At 39.1% G+C, this 21,518-nt stretch overlaps 2 protein-coding genes across 2 annotated transcripts in view; both read right to left on the reverse strand.

The window, feature by feature from the left end:
• Positions 1-21,518, reverse strand: part of LOC308084293 (tyrosyl-DNA phosphodiesterase 1-like) — a 142,214-nt gene that overhangs the window by 59,652 nt on the left and 61,044 nt on the right. The window lies entirely within an intron of this gene.
• LOC308078967 (microfibril-associated glycoprotein 4-like) lies at positions 19,310-21,329 on the reverse strand (the record flags this gene model as incomplete). The annotated part of the gene is made up of 2 exons (XM_080420304.1): positions 19,310-20,037; positions 21,320-21,329. 2 exons carry the CDS (start codon positions 21,327-21,329, stop codon positions 19,310-19,312), a joined length of 738 nt encoding a protein of 245 aa, XP_080276430.1.

Raw genomic sequence — 21,518 nt, forward strand, 5'->3', positions numbered from 1 at the left:
TGGCTCTGGTGCTGCTACATCACCAAGGACACACAGTGTTCAGCTGCCATTAACTTAATTTCAAAATCAGGGAACGCATCTGTGTCATTCTTAAGATTTATTTGGCTATTAAAAAATAGCAGATCTACAAGCTCATAGTGCAGCGCCAAGTGCTGCGCTATGAGCTTGTAGATCTGCAATTTTTTTTTTAATGTCACGCAGTTATGACAAAAACAATATTCTATGTGTGTGTGCTCTGTGTGAAGTTACACTGCTGAGTGTGTGTGTGTGTGTGTGTGTGTGTGTGTGTGTGTGTGTGTGTGTGTGTGTGTGTCATTGGTGGAAAAATTACTCGCAGGTTTTTTTACTTAAGTACAAGTATCAATACTGCAATGTAGAAATATATATATATATATATATATATATATATATATATATATATATATATATATATATATATATATATATATATTCAGTCGTCTGACAGCAGTGTAACTTCTACTGAAAAGTAACAGTTTTGGACATATGAGGTTTACACCTGACAGACGATAGCAATATGGGTGATCATATATCGGCTATTTTTTGCTATTTATGAAAATAGGGGTTAAGTGGTTATGGATTCAGTCAGGACAAACCCATGGCATGACAAATATCCTGAACAGGATCAAAATATCATCACCATCATCATCATCTCTCATAGAAAATCCATTGAGGGTGATCCCTCCTTTTCAATGGTGCCGATCTGATATATACAATAAATGCAGATTTAATTCAAATCAATGAACAGTGGTTTCAATTAAATCACAATTCAAATAAAGTAGCATAATTAAATGAGAAAGTGAATTGACAATGCGGCTAAAACTGAATTAATAAAAAAATACAACCATAAGACCAAAAAACTACAAAAAGCTAAAGGCAATGACAGTTGAAATCAATACAATTTGCAATTAAACCTTGAAACTATGGCTCAGTGGAATTAATTTATTGGACTGTTTAGATAGGCCTTTGTTTATCCCGCTGGCAAAATTCAGTTTTCAATGACAGTTGCACAGCGGTAAAGGAGACACAGGACAGATACAGGAAAATAAGAGTTGAACAATTTTTTTTACCACGTAGCTTGAAGTTTCCAAGTACATTTCTCCCTAGGGTAGGTACCCTCACAAAAACATGCAGTAATCCTGGTCTCTATACTGCCTCCCCCTGCACACTGCTCATGCATTGAAGGAGGCATGAGCTCAGTTCTAGGCTGGCAGAAGGAGAGTAGCGCCCAGGATTACATAGGCAATTGGCAATGGGTGGCAATGGGTGCACGCACGCACGCACGCACGCACGCACGCACGCACACGTGCGCACTCGTACGTACGTACATACATACCATACATATTTCCCCCCCACCTAATAGCTAACTTGTTATGCATTTATATCCATGTAAACACTATTTAAAATATTATTTTGGGTTAGGGTTTCATCCTTCAATTCAGCTCGATCAATTATACAAATGTTAAAATTCACTCTACACAATTCCCATAATGAAGACAATGAATAATGATGTTATCTGGCTATAATAGACTAATATTAGCACACTTCCAAAAATTAATTAGTTGTTTTAGTTTTTTAACTTAATATTAACAATAGTGACATCTGCGGTGTTATGGGTCAAAATTGACCCTTATACATTTATGTCAGGAAAGAAGGTAAAAATTTAGCCACACTTCTCTGCTGGGTTATATTTGACCCTTAACACCACAGATGTCACTTTTTTCTATAGAGATCAAACTAAAATGGTGATAATAAATGTTGTTGCGTTAAAATAGCTGTTTCTGAGGATATCATCGAGCCTTGTTCCAATAAAGAACTTGAAAACGGGTCAAAAATGACCCGAACACAATGGAACGGTTAATGGAATAAGGGTGGTTGTAGATCATCATAATGCAGTACGCAGCTTGTTGGGACCTTTCTATTTCTCCTCCATACAGAGCGTCTCAGCCCAGCATCTTATAATTGGATGTGAACGTGATAATCGGTCTCCACTGAGACCTGAGCGCCGCAGCGCGTCCGTCGATGTAAAGCCATGAACGCCACGAAGCCACGCAACGTACTGTATACAGGAGACATATTTAACCCATTGAAACCAGGAAAAGCATCTGTTTCACTTTAGATTTCAACCACTTTAACCATTATTTCATACTTATAGGCTACATGTATTATCATGATTTCTGTTAGAAGCTGTAGCAAATGTAAACAAAAGGTATTAGGCTTTATCGCCAAGGGTAGGAGCTTTGAACTTATAATCTCATCAATAAATTCTTCCAAACATAGTGGTTAAAATCAAGAATCAAAGGTTCTTCTTTCTAGAATTAAGACACTCGTCTGGGACTACACTAAGCCCCTCTATTAACTTTTTCAATATAAATCAAATATTCTAATTTCGTAACAATTTTAAAGTCTGGTTGATACATTACTTCTTCCAGACAGGAACTGTCCTCGTTAAGCTGGCACAAGACACTCAAGCCATACTGACAATCGTTAAGCCTCAGTTGTGTAGGTTATCTATGAAATAAAAAGATTAATCGTTAATACAACAGACAAACAATGTTAATCAAACATACTTAACATACTAGCACTTAAAATATACTACCAAGTTAGCCTCATTAAACTAAGAACTGTTAGAAGAAAGCGACTCTGTCATCATGCAAGAAAATAATGTCAAAAGACCTGAAATCAAATGTCATTATTAATGAGACTGGCGGCATATTTTGACCGCCAGGGGGAGCCAGTCTGACTATGTCAAGCTCAGCTCCCTTCAGAGGTAAAATACACTATCATGCCGTCAAATAGGTCACTCCCACAGGCAACGCGTCACCACGTAATGGTCCCTGCGTCCGGAAGGGTGAACTTCTAATTTCTCTTTTGCAATAGGCCTACTTAAAGGGATATTTCACTTTCAATTTTTGTTTTGGTAATTTTATCGTCTACTCAGGCTTTTGTGAGCCCCCCAGACTGTTTTTAAGTTGCTTGATTCAGTATTTATAAATTTGATATTCATTTTTATCAGACACGCCCCCTTCCTATACAAACCCATTATAACTTCAAACTCCATTTTTAACATGTTAGATTCATCAAAAACACCCGTCCTTGGTTCTGGTGACTCACCCTGCCCTCCTAATACGCGAGGGGGCCGTGTTTTTTCGATAACTTTTTTCATTTATTTTTAATATTTTTTTGGGAAAATGAAAAAAATTAAATACAATAAAAAGATTTAATAAAATTAATTAAAAAAGTAATCGAAAAAATATATTTGCAAGCAAAAAAATAAGATTTGAAAGAAAAGAAGAAAAAAATCGAGAACAAAACTTTTACAACTCAAGAGTAAAAAAACTACATAAAACAAAATACTTAGTAAAATGTATGCGTAATAAAATGTGTTATGCTAATAAAAATGATTTGAATGTTTTCTTTTTTACTCTTTGCGAATGAAAGTTCTCCTCTCTCAAAACTCTGTCTCTCTGGTCTTGATTTTTTTTCTCTCTTTTGTTTTTTTTTGTGTGAGGGGTTAAAGTTCAGAAGGCGGGTCCTACGCTGATAGATGTAAGACACCTCTCCATTGGTCACTCGGAGTCTGAGTGACAGCCCCCCCCCCCTTCCTTATGTAGCTTGTTGAATGCGGGGATGGAGGTGAGTTACGACCAGCACTGTTTTTTGATGGACTGAATTATTAGCAGTTTGCAAAAAAAACAAACAAACATGAAAGTACAGTTCAATATAAGGTCAGCTAAGATAATTTAAAACCCAAGAAAGCCTATGACTTGTTTCCATTGTGGTCCTTTGTACTCAATTCATAGAGACGTTTAATGACAGACAGATACTACTATGCAAAACATCATTACAAAAAAATATATATATGTACAGTAAACAGTTCGAGTAAACAGATTGATGGAATACTTTATTAACAGTAGGATACAGAGGTACGATTTTACAATGATTGTTATAAGGATAACACAAAAAGGCTTGTTTCCATTGTGGTCCTCTGGGACTGAGGTCAAAGCTCCATCCCAGCTCTGGGCGCTACACTATTCGTTACAATATTGAGCATTTTAGGCTATTAGCAATTCAGATGATTCCCTAATGTTAGGTTTCTGTTCTACTTACAGTTTGTGATCTGTATTTAAAATTGTTGTATTGTTATTGTTATTGTTATTGTTATAATAGGCCAGTGGTTCCCAAACTTGGCATTGGGACCCTCAGAGGGGGTCCCCAGATTAGCTTAATGGGCAACATTGTTTTCTCTCTCAACAGTAAACAAACCAACCTATACAGTATAAGTGTATACAGGATAACACATTTCTAAAGTGACAATTTAATGACTTTTAGTCCTTTTTAAGGCTATTTTCACAATATTCATCTGTGGAACCGAGTCAAACTAAATGTAATGCCTACAATTTCAAGTGCTTGTTCAGGGTGGGTGGTCCCCAGTTCAAGTCTGATTATTTTGTGGGGTCCCGAGTTCAAATAATTATGATTAATTTAGGGAGTCACAGCCAGAAACGTTTGGGAACCCTTGAAGTTATCAAATAAAGCCACATTATTTTATGTTATATTTGTTATTCTAATTAAGGCAAGGCTGAAGTGACTGGCCTACTGTGTAGATAGTGCGCTTACTTTATGATCCATCATCCAAGGCTTGAGGGTTCGAATCCACTGTGGGTCACTTTTTTATGATAGGTTAGTTAGTGTCAGGTTAAGGTAAGGTATAGTTTTCTGTGAGGCTATGGAATTACGCTGGCAGCGTAGCAGCATCACAAGAATAGAGGTGAGGGACCCCCACATACCCATCAAGAGACTACCAATCTGGGAACCCATCGCCAACTGAAAATGAAAAACAGCGCCCTCTGCTGTTTGTTCTATGTCTGTTGGCTCTGGGCGGAAGAAAACGTAACGCCACAGCGCAAGGAAACCGGTGTTTGTTGTATGCCTTCAGCGCATCACTTCCGGTTGGTGCGACTATGTTTTCATTCCCACTAACAATATTTCTACACGGAACACTAACACCACTTCTCCCAGAGAACATGGATCGTATTGGTTATAAGCCCACTTGTTTCTATGATGAAAGAGTAAGTTAAAATGTGAATATCTTTCCGTGGTTTTGTCTGCTCCGCGGACGCTATTGTTAAATTAGTTTCGGTTTGTTTCGAGGGGGGAAGGATCGACGGACACGTGAATCCCGCCCACTACATTTGATTGGGTAAAGCGCGGCCTGCTTCCTGATCTGAAGGCACGCCCATGCGCACATGTTATGACGAACCTCCCCGACAGATTCCAACGCAGTGCAGAAGCTGTTCTTGAGAGATTAAGAGACTACTGACTCACTCACTGAAACTCATAGCCTCCCTAGAGAAAGCTGGTGGTAGACTTGGATTGGATTTAATTTGCCCCATTGAATTAAAAAGGTAATAGTACAGCTATTTAGGACTGTATAGCTTTAAATGCCACATGCATATTTTCAACCTGCCAACAATACCTTAAATGCTAACAAATGCAGTTCTAACTTAGTATGCAGAAGCACTTTTTGTTTTTGCATTCTCGACCAGCATTTCAGTATACAGACAAGGCCTAAGTTGAGCAGAAATCCATTTATCCAGCATTGACTTTCCTATAATTAGCATAAACTGCATTTGAAGGTCAAATTAACAGATATAACAATTCACAATGTATTCATACAACTGCATTTTCAGTGAACTGTTTATTTAAAGACATTTTAACCAAAATGTGGGCTCTATCGTATGCCATCGTATACTAAGCCTAACATCCATACACACTAACATTGACCATTAACACCGATTTGCAAATGGTCTGAGTTTATTTCCCCAAATCCATGTGTGAATATGGTAGAAGCTGTTGTAGAACTTGTTACCGTACTTGGGTTCACATAAACTTTAAACACTGTGACAGATTTTAAAGAAAAAAAATTTTTTAAACAGTTACACTGCCAGTGTTACACTGCCAGTACCCTTAAAAGGTGCAAACATCAAAAGTTAGGGAGGGTTTTCTTTTTTTCTTTTGTTAAAATAAGTGTTAAATAGCTCTAAATTCTGATAGTACTCATTGCTATAGAGTGTTCAGTAACATGTTTCTCCAGCTCTCTAACAGAAAATGCATTCTCAGGTTGGGATGCCAATTTTATCCAATCAGGATAGAGACCTCAGTCAAGATACAGAAGTGAAATTGGAAGTGATGACATAAATGAATGAGCAGACAAAATTGGACCTGGAACACTTTAAAAATGAAGAGGGTGTTCTTTGCTTCTTTGTACAGTATTTCATTTCTACATCACAGCTGACATTTTAAACAATGTACCCCCTCCTGCTGTCATGTTATCCAAATATATGATATCCTCACAGTGCAATTTAGGTTCATAATCGGCCAAGTTTACCTTTAAGTTTGTATCCTTAACACAAGTAAAAATGGACTGGAGTAAGAAAATGACAATGTACAGTTATTTACAAGTTACACTCTGTCAAAGCTTGCACCGTTAATGTCCAAAAGCAGTTGGTCTTAAAAGACTCATAATCTTCAAGGTGGGCTGTTGGAAGTGTTACAAGCACTAACAATGGGATAACAAACAGTGTGGCCTGGCCTATTTAGAATGTATTTCTCTCCGACACCAGCAAATGCCTGTGTCCCTGCCCAGTCAGCCACTGCATGCCATCACCATGGGCACAGAGCGCCTCTCTCCTTCAGCCGCATCTTCTGGTTGTACATCTTAGAAAGGACAAAAGATCAGAATCAACATCTGAAGTAACAAGTTTCAAAGCTTAAAGAAATATACCAATGAACGTAAAGAGAGCAATATGGCCTCATTCAAAAGAATCACCAATGAAATACACAGCGGACCAAATATGATTATGAACGGAAACTGTATTATTTGTCTGACAGTCCGATATCCAGATAATGAAATTGTGTTGTGCTACTGACAGGATACACTACGATCACTTGAGAACATTGCTTGCCCTGTACCCGGTTAGTTCTTTTTTCCTTTATGAAAAACAAAAACAAATTTCACCCACTGTTTTACAACTGTAAACCTGTGATGTGACAATAAAGATGATTGTGACAAAGATTATTCTGATTCTAAAATCGGTTAAAATCTGGGTATATTATGTGCTGTATGAGTGTAGGAAAGGGTTTCTCAAAGTGGGTGCCGTGACGCAAGTCCAGGGGTGCCGCACAATACTTTGATAATGTTGTGGAATGTATCAATATCACTTCAGTTTTACACTTAGAACATCTACACTTAATAAAACGGACTTGAGGTGCAACAGACTTGAGGTGCACCGTACTTGGTGCGTAATCTCTTCACCAAAATTAGCAGATCTACAAGCTCACAACACGTTGTGAGCTTGTAGATCTGCTATTTTTGGTGAATGTTCCCCTCAGAATAGGAATGCTGGGGTTCAAGTGGTTAAACGTCAAGTATAATGTTATTTTCAATCTGTCCTATAATGGAAACAGATATTCTCTCAGTTTTCCTCGTGACATACTGTAACTTAGGGGGGAGGATTTACATAATACATACCATAATGCGACATAAATGTAAGGTGCTGTAAAGTAACAATGTAATTCAGGGGTGCCGTGGATGAAAAAGTTATTTACAGGGGTGACCTGAGCCCAAGAAGTTTGGGAACCACTGGTGTAGGATCTCCTAAGCCAATATCAAAATGTCTTATGGAAGGTTTTACCTACCCTCAAGTAAAAGATATTGGAAGTGATCCAAGATCTTGGACTCCTCCACATGATTTGTCGAGCCTTGTGGACGCATTTCTGGGGCCAGGTGTGACACAATGCACGTCCACCTAAGAAGAAAAAAAAGAGTATTACAGCCCAACAGTTTGATCCAACAATGAAAATACCACTTGGCACTTGAGGAAATGTTATGGCATTAAAAATAATACAAGACTAGAAAAAGGGCTCTTCGGAGCACAGGTCTCCACCAGGTCAGGTAGGTTATTGTGGGCCAGCAATGTTGGTAATGCGCCAATCAGGATGGAATATGAAAAATCGGATGGAGCCGCCTTGATCACTTGACTATAGAGATAATGTGTACCGATTTGCATGATGTTTGGACAAAATTTGGAGGAGTAATATAAACACTGTAGGAGGCCCATGTGAAAAAATTGGGGCAAGATGTTCGGCTCTGCCATCCAGGGAGTGTGCGTGCACAGTTGGCTGCGATCCAGCCAACGGTGCCAGAGATTAGCTGTCCACAGACGGAACCACACATGCACGCACGCACACACATGCCTTTCGGCCTGGCGGAGACAAAAAATATCCACTTGAACAAACCGTGTCATCTTCCCCAACAACAAACATACTGCAATTGGCTCTTCTTGACATTGGCTTGATCTCTTGATGAGGTCGTAAACCTCAAGGCATTCATGAAGCTGTTGCAGCATTGGTATGTGTTTGGTGCGCATGTGTAGGACAAGAGCCCTTACAAAAGGAAAAGAATAACAGAGATCAAAGTTTATGACAGCGTTTTTAAAACGTAAACTGTACAATTACAATTTAGGCATTAAGCAGACGCTCTTAAGAGTAATTCGCAGTAATAAACACAAGCAGGGGTTGACACTAACGGTTGCCCGACTGCCCGTGGCAAGTAAATAAAACGTTCGGGCAAATGGAGTATACCTTCAGGTTGCCCGATGGGCAAGTGCATTCCGTCTTCATTAAATAATATTTGCTATTTATGAAGAACAATGCTACTTTTTTACAATTGGCAGATGCACTCATTCAAAGGGACTGTCGCCACTCTGCATTTATCGATTGGCTTTAACATTCATTTGTTCTTATTGTTCAAGTCACACACACGCAGGACAACACTGGAAAACAACTTAATATTTTGTCCCGCAATGACCACATGGTGACCAAATGTATTATGAATGTGAACAAATTATCCTTACCTGGGCCTGTATGGTTGGTTCTGCATTCTGCCAGGGAGACAAGGAGAAGTTATTGTCATTGAGGCCATAATACATGGCTACAGGCTGTAGGAGCCCAAATGTGTACCGTGTTGTTTTCATATTTTTGATTAGGCTGCTTTGATTTTTGATTAAGAAACACTTTTCTTGGGTACTATCATTTCTGGCAATTAGGACATTGGTGTGGTTTCCCCTTTTACTGTACGGTGTACAGTAGCACGTCGGTGTGGTGAGACAAAATAGGGTGAGTTTAGGCTTACGAATGCTTAAGTCAGGGGTCTTCAACAGGGCGTTCGTCACCGTAACCACTAGGCGGTCCTCAGAGTTACGACAGGGGGACTGCCAAATGTATGTTTTTTTGTTTTAGTTTTTTACATTAACCACTTAAACCCTAGCATCCCTCCCTACACTGAAGAGAACTTTAGACAAAAATTGCAGATCTACAAGCTCACAGCGCCTTGCACTGCGAGCTTGTAGATTTGCTATTTTTGGGAAAGATGTTTGGTGTAGACTAGTGGGAAAAAAGAGCAGACCAAATACAGAGTGAAAGGACAAGTTTACTAAGTATTTGAGGGCTGAAGTCTGAAAATAACATGAATCCAACATGACAGTGTCTGTTAAACAAGTCTATGAAGCCATTTATGAAATATGAAAAAGTTTCATCTTAATTTTATTCAGTATGTATTGGGGGCCCTGCTTCATCCCTCTCTGAGCTAGGGGGTCCTTGGCCTGAAAAGTGTTGAAGACCCCTGGCTTAAGTTTCATACTCATTTGGCAGAACAACAATTAAGTCAATATATAAACAGTTACGCAAACGTCAGAATGTATTTGTTTGGAGTAGTTGAAAGCCTAGCACACTGAGCTGCACATTTAATTCACTCAATGATACTAGTTGCATCACACAACGCTAAAATAATTGCAGAACATCACAATAAGAGCATATAGCTTTATAGATGATTGACATGGTAACTGGAGTAGCTACATAATATACATGGGGGGCAGGATTCAGGAAGTTGTCAAGCTGTCACTCAGACTCTGAGTGACCAATGGAGAGGTGTCAGAATCAGTTTTATTGTCGCATCACAGGTTTACAAGGTAAAAAAAGTGGGTGAAATTCGTTTTTGTACATCGTTCCCATCGCAACGTTAATTTCCATAGAAAGAAGAGAGGGGTGGGGGGAAAGTGGGAAGGAGATCAAAACAAGAGAGCAACAGAAGGCCAGACAAGTTATCTACATATTTACAAATCTTACATCTATCAGCGTAGGACCCGCCCTCTGAACTTTAACCCCTCACACAAAAAAAAATCCAAAGAGAAAAAAAAATCAAGACCAAAGAGACAGAGTTTTGAGAGAGAGAACTTTCATTCGCAAAGAGTAAAACAAAAACATTCAAATTTTTATTAGCATAACGCATTACACATACATTTTAGTATTTTGTTTTATGTAGTTTAAAAAGTGTTTCCTTATTTTTTTACTCCTGAGTTTTAAAAGTTTTGATCTCAAATAATTTTTCTTTTTGCTTGTGTAGCAGGGCGGTATGCATTAATATATAATATAGCCAACTACGCCACCTGGGGAGTTGCACCCCAGGAAATATTATTATTCTTATTATTATTATATGTAAACCAACCACCTGAACATATATTACTCCTCACACAAGTTCGTCGTACAATAATTATAAAAGGCAGAAACAGTGGTTAGGACAAAGTACAAAAAGCTTTATTGTAATGATAATACTAACAGGGTAATCTCAGCAATAATAAAAGTAACACCACATTTAATAAGCTAAAAACAGGCAATGCACTTAATGATAAAAAACCTATTTGCCTATAGGGCCAGGGCTGGGGGTTTAAAGGGATACTTCACTTTCACATAAAATAAACATTAAAAATAAATATTTAAAAAAAATGAAAGAAGTTATGGCAAAATAAAGGCCCCCCTCACACATTAGTAGGACACTCTAATGCGTGAGGGGGCCGTGATTTTTCCATTACTTTTTTCATTTATTTTTAATATATTTTTTAAATGTTTATTTTATGTGAAAGTGAAGTATCCCTTTAAGGGGGAGTATGAGCAGGCCGGCTGACCCAGAGGAGGGGCACCCCAATATGGCACAACAGCAACACTAAAATGAGTTCACACCAAAGCACAGCAACAAGGGGGGGGGGAATTACCACAACCCACTGGGCAGCCGTCACCCGCTCTCTCTCACACCGAGGAGTCCCCAGCCACAGGCCTGTAAGACAGGAAAATAAGGCTTTAGGCAGTGCAGGGAAAAATAGCGTTAGCTGATATATTAACTTGTATTAGGTGATAATATGTATAATATATATATATATCTATAGATTATATCTTATATATAATTATTATAATAGGATGCGTCTGTAGGCCTAGTCTCACCAAAATAAAACAAACAAAAACACTAAATAAGCAATAATAAGCAATTAACAAAATAAGCAATAATGCGAAATAATAACCAATAAACAAAATAAACCAGAAGGCTGGCGGTGAGCCTGAATGTGTGGACCGATGCGTCAGAGAAGAGTACTTTAACCCATATAAAGGGCATGAGCTCGGCTGAGCCACGTTGTCCACGGCCGTTTAGGAACGGGGGGAGGGGAACCTCAGAGAGTCAGCGTGAAAGGGTTCTCAATACGTGGGTAATTCAAACCCTGCAAAGCAGCAGGTGGTATCACAGTGCCTGAAACGATAAGTGGCCGTGTCATTCTACCAATTTATAATACTAATGTTCATGTTCATTCAGGAGCAGAGAGACAGACAGTAACGTACCGCTATGCAGCAAAGGCGGAAGCCATGATGGCCCGCTTGCAGCGGCGGACACCGGTAGGAATAACTGTAGCAATAGTAAAGGCCATGATTATTATAGTGCCGCTATGACATAGAATTAACTGGTTATACTGTGGAGAGGACGGACCACCAACGTACCAGTTGTGCAGCGTGAAGTAACACGCACGCCCGGCGCAAAACGCCGACGAGGTGGGTAGACACCCCGAGGCTACAAAGGACACAAACGGTCATGGTCAAGTTCAAGACCATGTACTACGCAGCATAAAGTAAAGTGCATTAACAGCAAGATGGAGAGACATACCTGCGCTAATGCGCGATGCGAACACAGGCAGGCAACAGACCAGTGTGGAGAGACAGACAGCTAACATGTGTTTGGAGGTGCATTGCTTTAATACTGTTGCCAATCAGCCCACTGATGAGTGGGCGGAGGATGGGCTGTGGGTAGAATGGGAGCCAACGCCCATCCTGCTACACTTGCAAATATATTTTTTTTATTGCAGTTTTAATTTGTTTTCATTCAAAAAAAATTTGTGTCTATATAATTTTCTTTGCTTGCAAATATTATTTTTTTGCTTGCTGTTTTAATTAGTTTTCATTCAAAAACATTTTTTTCTCTGTTTATATTTTTTCTCTCTCAATTATTTTTATTTTGTATGGTTAATAAAGACACAAATGTAACTCCATAGTCCTCCTGAGTGTTGACTGTATGTGTGAGTGGAGGGGAGTAATGCGTGTCCCCTCATTAAATGGCTGAAGCAGTGTGATTGGCACATAGATTGGTGAAGCAATAGGGAGCTTGCGTTGGATTCCAGCGCTAGGTTTGGATCCGCCCCTCTAGGCCTTAGAAAGCCTGCGTTCCTCTAGCCCTGGTCCAGAGCGTTAGGGACCAGTCGAAATTTACAGAAGGGGGTCCCTGGAGGAAAATAGGGGAGGGTCATGGCTTTCTAATTTTAGTCCAAGGGAGGGTCAGCTAATTTGACTTTGAATCAAAGGGAGGGTCATGCAATTTTGAATTGATAAAATAGTCCGTTTTTTATATACCTTTTAATCACAGCAGAACAGTGGTCAATGACCCCTCTCTATTTCAAAGGATACAAAGAATTCAAATAAAGGCATTAGGCATATTGGAGAGATGCATTATCCCAATTTCCAACACAGAGATATCCTCTTTCAAGTGTGTTTTTGTTGCTCATAGAATTACATACACCCGGTAGGTTACAATGACCAATTTATAACTGGATATTCATAATCATTTGAAGTAATGCTGTGCATGTGATTAATTTGGACCTATATGGACAGTTGTGTATCCACAAGTTTCCTAGGGCGTTGTGGGCATCACTTCCTGTCGATTTGGATATCATTGGATTTCATTGGATCAAATCGACAGGAAGTGATGCCCACAACGCCCTAGGAAGCTTGTGGATAGATGCCAGCCTAGATCCATAAGTAAAACCAGAATCATCAGGCCATAATTGCAGGGCTGCCAACATTGGACTGTCAGAATCCAGGAGCCACACGCCCATAACTTTTGAAGGAAATATCCGGAGATAAAATAAATCCCATACAATTTGGACCCAAGGAATAAAGTGGTTATTATTAAGATTCAAGCACATCTTGACTCTATATTAGGCTACAGGACAAAAACAGCACCAAAAAAAACTGAGCTGAAAATGTTCATATCATATATTTCTGTTTTTACTAAATAGTTCTTACCAACTGCATTTTCTTAATCCTTGACGTGTGTATTTAAAATTCTGCCATGTACCAGACTGAAATAATGTCCCACAGGGTAAATTTTTAACCCTACAGTATGTTACACCCAAAAAGGGAAACATAGCAAATATCTGGAAGTATACAACATACAAAAAAACACATATTCTATACAATTTGGACTCGAGGAATGTATTAAAATTGGTATTCTTAAGCATATCTTGACTCTATTTTGGGCATTAAAAAAAAAACGGAGCCAACAATGTTCAGATTACATCTATAGCCTATTTGTCTTTTTACTAAATACTTGTTGATAGTTTTCTTGACGACTATTTTCTCATAATCCTTGGAGTGTGTATTTGAAGATTGCGTGTGTGTGTGTGTGTGTGTGTGTGTGTGTGTGTGTGTGTGTGTGTGTGCGTGTGCGTGTGTGTGAGTGTGAGTGCACACGTCTGCGTCCCTGCATTCCCAGTAGGCTATGAAGGCTTACTTTGTGGCTCCTAGAATCTCAACCTAGAGAGAACTTTCAACTATCAGGCTGCTCTCCTGTTGAAACCATCTTCGAGGTTTGGTCCAGGAGGCAGACACTGTTAGTTTAAGAGCAGGCTAGGCTTAAAACGTTCCTTCCATTTGGGAAACAACAGCACCATCATCATCCATAGTCTCTAATGTCGTCATAGCCAGTGCAGTGCACGTTTGATTACCTCATGAACAAATGAAATGACCTGCCTGGTGAAACATGTTCAACAACTCTTCTGAACGTGTGGTGAGGTGAAGTAAGTAAGTATGTACAGTACATTATATTTGTACAGTATATATAACACTTCTCACAGAGAGAACTCACAAAGTGCTTGACATACAACAGAAATAAAAACACAGCATGAAACATTCAAAACAACAAAAACACACACAAACAAATCTAAGACATTCCACAAGTAGTTCTTAAAAATGTCCAGAGGCTGCAGCTCTCAAGACCTGTAGAAGGGCATTCCATACATTTTAGTTTTTGACCTTGACCTTTTTTCGTCCCGCGGGGGAAAATATAAGATATTCCACAAATGCGTGTTTAAACAGTAATGTTTGTAAGTGGCTCTAAAAAATTCCACAGAGGCTGACCTTTTTTCGTTCCAGCTCTCAAGACCTGTGGAAGGACATTCCATACATTTTATTTTATTTTTTATTATCTTTCTTCATCTTGTGGGGGAATGTGGAGGGGGAAGCAGTTAGGGCTTGAGTGTCTTGTTCAGGGACACTTCGAACCTTAGGCTTCCCAGGCGGGCTCTCTAACCATTCAACTATGGCCGCCAACCTGGTACGAGGAATAATAATAATAAACTTTATTTATATAGCACCTTTCATGACACAAATGCAGCGCAAAGTGCTTTACAGAACAAAACAAAAACAAACACAAATAAAAATGTATAAAATACACAATAAAACAGTGGCATAAAATTAATGGCTAAAACAATACATAACAGGCAGTGAGGCAGTGAGCAAAACAGTAAAGACATGAATAACAACACAGAGATTTAGAAGAGGAAAAATCAACTAAAAGCAAGAGTGAAGAATATGTCTTGAGCTGTGCTTTAAAACTGTCCACAGAGGGTGCCTGTCTTATGTGTAATGGGAGTTTATTCCAAGACGTCGGACCGTAGAAGCAGAATGCTGCTTCGCCGTGTTTTTTATATGACATTTCAGGCACTTCGAGTAGGCCTGCACTAGAAGACCTGAGGGGGCGGTTTGGAACGTATTTAGGGAGGAGGACATAGAGGTAGGAAGGTGCCAGACCATTGAGAGCTAAACAAGTAAAATAATTTTAAAATCAATCCTAAAAACAACCGGGAGCGAATGACCAATAGACTCTGGACGGCTGACCTTAGGGTCCTGCTGGGCACATGATATTGTTGTAGCAGGTCATTGATTGATTGATTGGTTGAATATTTTATTAGGCAAAAATGTAAAAGAGCACAGTTACATTTAAAATACTTTGTCTAAAAGGTCTGTTCAAAAAAGTCTTTGCGGTCTTGTTTCCAATGAGGTCCTTGGTATTCAATTCATAGTCATATATAGTGGCACCACAGTTCAAATATCAATACAAAAATACAGAAAAAGATAGCACTACGTACAAACAAAAAATACAAGAAGCAGGGGAAAAAATAATAATAAAGCTATAGTACAAAAGGGGGGGGGGGGGTCGTCTGTCTAACAGGAAAAATAGTATACCTCCTTTTTTGGCCTCTCTTCCTAATACAAATAGCGAAATCAACAGGAAGTTAACATTTTTTATTAAAAAAACAAACAGTACTGGGTTTGGTGATGCTCTATATTGTCTGAATCAACTTTGTTTACGTTCGTTTACATGCTAAAAGAGTGACTTTGAGAGCTGTTTCACCGTATAATGTAAGTCAACGAGGAACATATTTAGAATGATCAATGACTGACCCACACAAGTATTTAGTAAAATGACAAATATAGACATTCTTGGCTCAGTTTCTTTCACTTTTTGCCCTAAAATAGTGTCAAGATATGCTTGAATCTTAATAATACCAATTTTTATGAATTCCTTGAGTCCAAATTGTATGGAAATTCTGTTAATTTGTATGTTGTATACTTCCAAATATTTGCTATGTTTCCCTTTTGGGGTTTAGGAAGGATAAGTGTTAACATAGGGTTAAAAAATGAACCAGTGGGACATTATTTCAGTCTGGTACATCATGGTGATAATTTTGGCTCCGTTTTTTAGGTGCTGTTTTTGTCCTGTAGCCTAATTAGAGTCAAGATGTGCTTGAATTTTAATAATAACCACTTTAATTAATTCCTTGGGTTTTATTTGTCTCTAGTTGTGTCCTTCTATTTCTTCCATTTTCAGGTTTGGGTTCAGGATATGTGTAAAAAAGGGTTATTATTTATATTATATTATTATTTCACCCTGATACCTGACAGAATCTTAAAATATACACTTCAAGGATGAAGAAAAACCAAGTGACGGAAAGAATCCACCCTATGCGCGTGGACCCCACTTTCTAGACTATGTATGATGGCATGCACTGACCACCCCCCCCCCAAGCGGGGGGTCTGGGGGTCCTTCCCAGGTTTTGGGAGTTTGATACATAATCCAGGAGAAAATCAGGAGACATGTCACATAATCAGTTTTAAATGTCATGTTGTTGTATTTGATGGGGAGGGTTAGGGGTGTCAAGATGTAAGATGTCACGATACGATACATGATGTTGGGCATATGATATCGATATGATACATTATTAATGTTCTTTTCTCATGTATCATCAACATTGGCCATCATCTTTAGTTTAAAATAACTTTATAAAGCACTTTAAAAAACAATTACAAAGTGCTTTGTACACACAAATAAATACATTTGTGCAAGCTTAAGGGAGAAGTGAAGTTCTCACTAACTATAAACCCATTGTTTCAGAGGACAGATAGACACTAATATAACAAATATAATATAATATAACACTGCATAACTATAAATTCCACAAACCTCATATTTTTGTCATCTGGACTTTTTAATTTAATTGCTCTGATGCATGTCACATTAACGAGCGTCAACGAGCATCAGCTGACACACAACACCTCCCCTCTGCAGTGCTTTAATCTGAAAGTGACCGGAGTCTGTTACATTTCTCTCCAAAATACTATGAATATGATGGAAGACATGATTAATAATTACTGTGATTATGCTCACATTTCATATCATACATCATACAGTAACTAAGAACTCCTATTTATAAAAATATATATATATATATATATATTACGATACAGTATGACATCATGTTACAGCTGGACTGTTACAGCCAGAAACAGAACTGCCACAACAAGTATCATCTTGAAGTCTTTGAGTTGTAGCTTGTTGTTCAGATCAAAGGACTTCTGAGTGTGTTGAGTGTATGTTCAGCTCCAGTAGAAAGGTCAATGCATTCTGAGTTTGAGAACCTTCTTTTATAGTTAAGAATGATGACGTAATGATACTGAAGAGATCGTATGATAGCTAAAAGTAATCTCCCACCAGACCAGTCTGAGCATTGTGGCTGCCAATACATTTTAGTTACATAAGTACACACACACACACACACGCACGCATGCACGCACAAACACAGGCGCACACGCACGCACGCACGCACGCACGCACGCACGCACGCACGCACGCACGCACGCACGCACGCACTGCTCCCCGAGACACTGCCCCCTAGTGTCCACTGCTCCTGTCACTAAGGATGGGTTAAATGCAGAAATTGTTTTCAAAAATATCCAGTGACAAATACCACAAAGGTGTGTGAACTACATTATTATTATTATCAGACGCGTTGCTACAGTAGGTCTCTACTAGGTAGGGGGCTTAGCGGATTTGGGTACTTTTCCCACCCGTTTTTTGTTACTTTATTTCGGCTTTAGGGGTAGGGTTAGGTTAGGGTTATAGATATGATTAAAAAAAAATGTTTTTTTTTCTTTTTTTCCTTTTTTTTCTTGGTGGCTTTGGATAAAATATTGGTGGCTATCGCCACCGAAGCCCCCGCGTAACGACGGGGGCAGTACCCCACTTGTACCATCAGTTCTTTTTCTTTTTTACTGAACACACCAATTATGTTCGTATAGAGAGACTCTGGACAAAGCTGGATGTACCGCGTGGATTTGAACCCACAACTGGGATCTTTAAGTGAGCTAGGGTTGATGTGTGGATGTACTCAGATTCTCCCTCAGATGTCTCTGCTACAACAGGGAATGACGACACTCTTTAGATATTGTCACTCACTGATAGTATTGCTGTTCTGATGTGGTTCTAGAAATTAAACATGGCAAATATGTATATTCATTATATGACATTAAGATAAAACAGTATTACAATAAACTAAAAATCATTCCCACAATAGGAATGAAGTAGCTGTATACTATTGACCCTGTGCCTGTGGTGTAATGTAACTAAGTACATGTACTCAAGTACTGTGCTTAAGTACACTTTTGAGGAATGTTTACTTAAATGTTTACTGGAGTATTTACCATTTTCAGTACTTTGACTTCTCAGAGGCAAATATTGTACTTTTACTCCACTACAATTGAAAACTTTAGTTACCAGTTACTTTGCAGATATAAATGATTACATTATAAAACATACATTAACCACTTTAGCCCTATTTTATACATAGGCTATTCTCAAATATTTTAGTACTTTTACTTTTGGTACTTTAAGTACATTTTACTACTACTAATACTTTTTACTTTTACTCAAGTAAATTTTGAGTACTTTTTCCACCACTGCCCTGTGCATATTTGTAACAGCAAGCTTATTCTGTAAAGGAGTCTCTCTGCATCACATACACTCTAACACTTAGACCCTCTACTTATAAAACAAGCTACAATACAAAAGTATGGTAGTTATAATATGCTGTTCTTCTAAGCATAATAATGTCATTTGACCAACACGGAAAATACTTCATAAACCTTGTTATAAGTTGTTATGTATCGTTATGAACATGTGTAACGAGTGTTATGAAGCCTTATAATGCATTGTAAATGTGATTATAATGAATTATAGACCCGACCTTTAAGTAAAGCATTACACAATACACCTTGCTTTGTCTTTGCATGCATCTCTTTATTCATGACGATGTTTACAACATCTTAAAAGCCCTGACAGGTCACCACTGTAATAATATGTGATACAATACAGATATCTACTGTATGAGTTTAGGATTAAACAGAGTCCCAAAGAGAGAAAAACCCAAATTAAAAGCATGAAAAAGAGTAAATATTGCATCATGCCTTTTATACCACGGCTGTGCTTTTCTAAAATATATGCATGCGAACCTAAACATGTTTAAGGAACAACATGTCTGATCTTCATCGCTACAGCCTTCAGGGAGTATTGACTACGCTTCCAGTGATGCCAGACTACACCTGTTGCATAATGAGTCGTCTTTCCCCAAAGGTAAGCACCGTTGGGATTAGCCCGGAGACACTTCCTGTACCAAAATGCACCGTACTTTTCACTTGCACAGTTCTTGCCCCACCTGTCCTGATCTTTGTCAAAGGTTGAGAATTTCATTCCATTGCTATAGGTCAGTGAGTTTCCTGCTCCCCCATTCTTGAAGCCAGCAACGTGCAGCTTGTAGCCATCAGCCTCAGAACCCACAGAGAAAGAGGAGTAAGAGGCAAACGCTGTGTTTCCCTCAAAGTCTTCCATGTCCACCCTCAGCTCATACTGTTTGTTCGTAGTAAGGAGATGCATGTTCTCCAGTCCCAGCCAGTACTCGCCTGATGCGTCTCCAAACCCAGCTCGGTACTCTGCCCAGGGTCTGTAGAAGTTCACAGTGCCGTCCACTCTTCTCTGGATGACTGTCCACTTCACTCCATCTGTGTCCATCTCACAGTAGACCTTGGCAGGTGGAGAAGTGGGGTAGATGGTGTACACACCACTCGCTGTGGAGACTCTTTTGTAGATTTCGTCACAGTCCAGAACCAGGTCGTGATCACCACGATCACCATTGTTGTCGATTTCCACACAGTCCGGATCCAGGTTGAGTTCACAACGAGGAGCAGAGTGGACTGTTACAGCCAGAAACAGAACTGCAGCAACAAGTATCATCTTGAAGTCTTTGAGTTGTAGCTTGTTGTTCAGATCAAAGGACGTCTATGTTCAGCTCCAGTAGAAGGTTCAATGCAGTCTGAGTGTGAGACCCTTCTCTTATAGTTAAGAATGGTGACACACACACACACACGCACACGCACACGCACACACACACACACACACACACACACACACACACACACACACACACACACACACACACACACACCAACCAACCAGATTATTCAAAGCATGCACTGCTCAAGGTGCGGCCATAGTTGAATGATTAGAGAGCCCGCCTTGGAACCCAGAGGTCCCAGGTTCAATTTCAGGCCCTGCAGCAATGTGTCAAACGGTGCGTTTTAACAGCGGGCGATCAGGATAGTATTTTCCGGAAGTGCTTTATATGTCTATGAGAGCCGGCAACTACTGGCGATAGGGCGAAGTGGGCGGGGGGGGGGCGATGAAAGATGGATTTTCTTTATCTTTTGGACGATGTCGCCCGGGGATCGCCCGAGAGTCGCCCGCTGTTAAAATGTACTGTAAGTGTCCCTGAGTAAGATACTTGACCCCCAACTGCTCCCCGAGACACTGCCCCCTAGTGCCCACTGCTCCTGTCACTAACGATGGGTTAAATGCAGATACTGGTGTTTTCCAAAATATCCAGTGACAAATACCTCAAAGGTGTGTAGACTACATTATTATTATTATCATTATTGTTCTGAATAAACATAAAAATGCATGACCGTCTGTCTAGGATTCTGTGTAAACAGTCTGTCAGTAATAAAGCTATGCACGATTATGCATTATGTGAATTCATATTTTGAATAAGAGCTTGGTGAAAAGAAAAACATCGCTCAACTCGTTAAAACCGGATAAGCATCTGTGTCATTTTAACGATTTTATCGTTGGCTATTACAAAATAGCAGATATACAAGCTCACAGCTTGTATATCTGCTATTATTGAACATTTTTGAAATTTTGATATATATTTTTTAACACAAATCTTCTCTTCTGGTGGTCCCTGGCACAAAACATTTTCAGATGGGGGGTCCACGTCCAAATACATATAATTATGGGGGTCCTTGGCACGAACATGTTTGAGATTGGCACAAACATGTTTGAGAACTATAGGGTTAATAGTTCCTGGCAACACAACATATTTACTATATTTAATGAACGTCCTTACTGGAAACTAGCTGCTGTGTTTGGAATGTGAACTGACAGAGGATTCCTGTAGACTGACAGTAAACAGTAAACAGTTCTGCATCATCATAAACATCATTTATAACGAGTGTTATGAAGCCTCATAATGCATTGTAAATGTGATTATAATGAATTATACAGCCAACCTTTAAGTAAAGCGTTAAAAAACTACACCTTGCTTTGTCTTTGCATAAATCTCTTTATTCATTCAACAGCTTGGATTATGTATTCATTTAAGAGCCCTGACAGGTCA

The sequence above is a fragment of the Gymnoscopelus braueri genome, assembly GCF_963280865.1.
Source record: "Gymnoscopelus braueri genome assembly, chromosome: 1".
Taxonomy (NCBI): Eukaryota; Metazoa; Chordata; class Actinopteri; order Myctophiformes; family Myctophidae; genus Gymnoscopelus; species Gymnoscopelus braueri.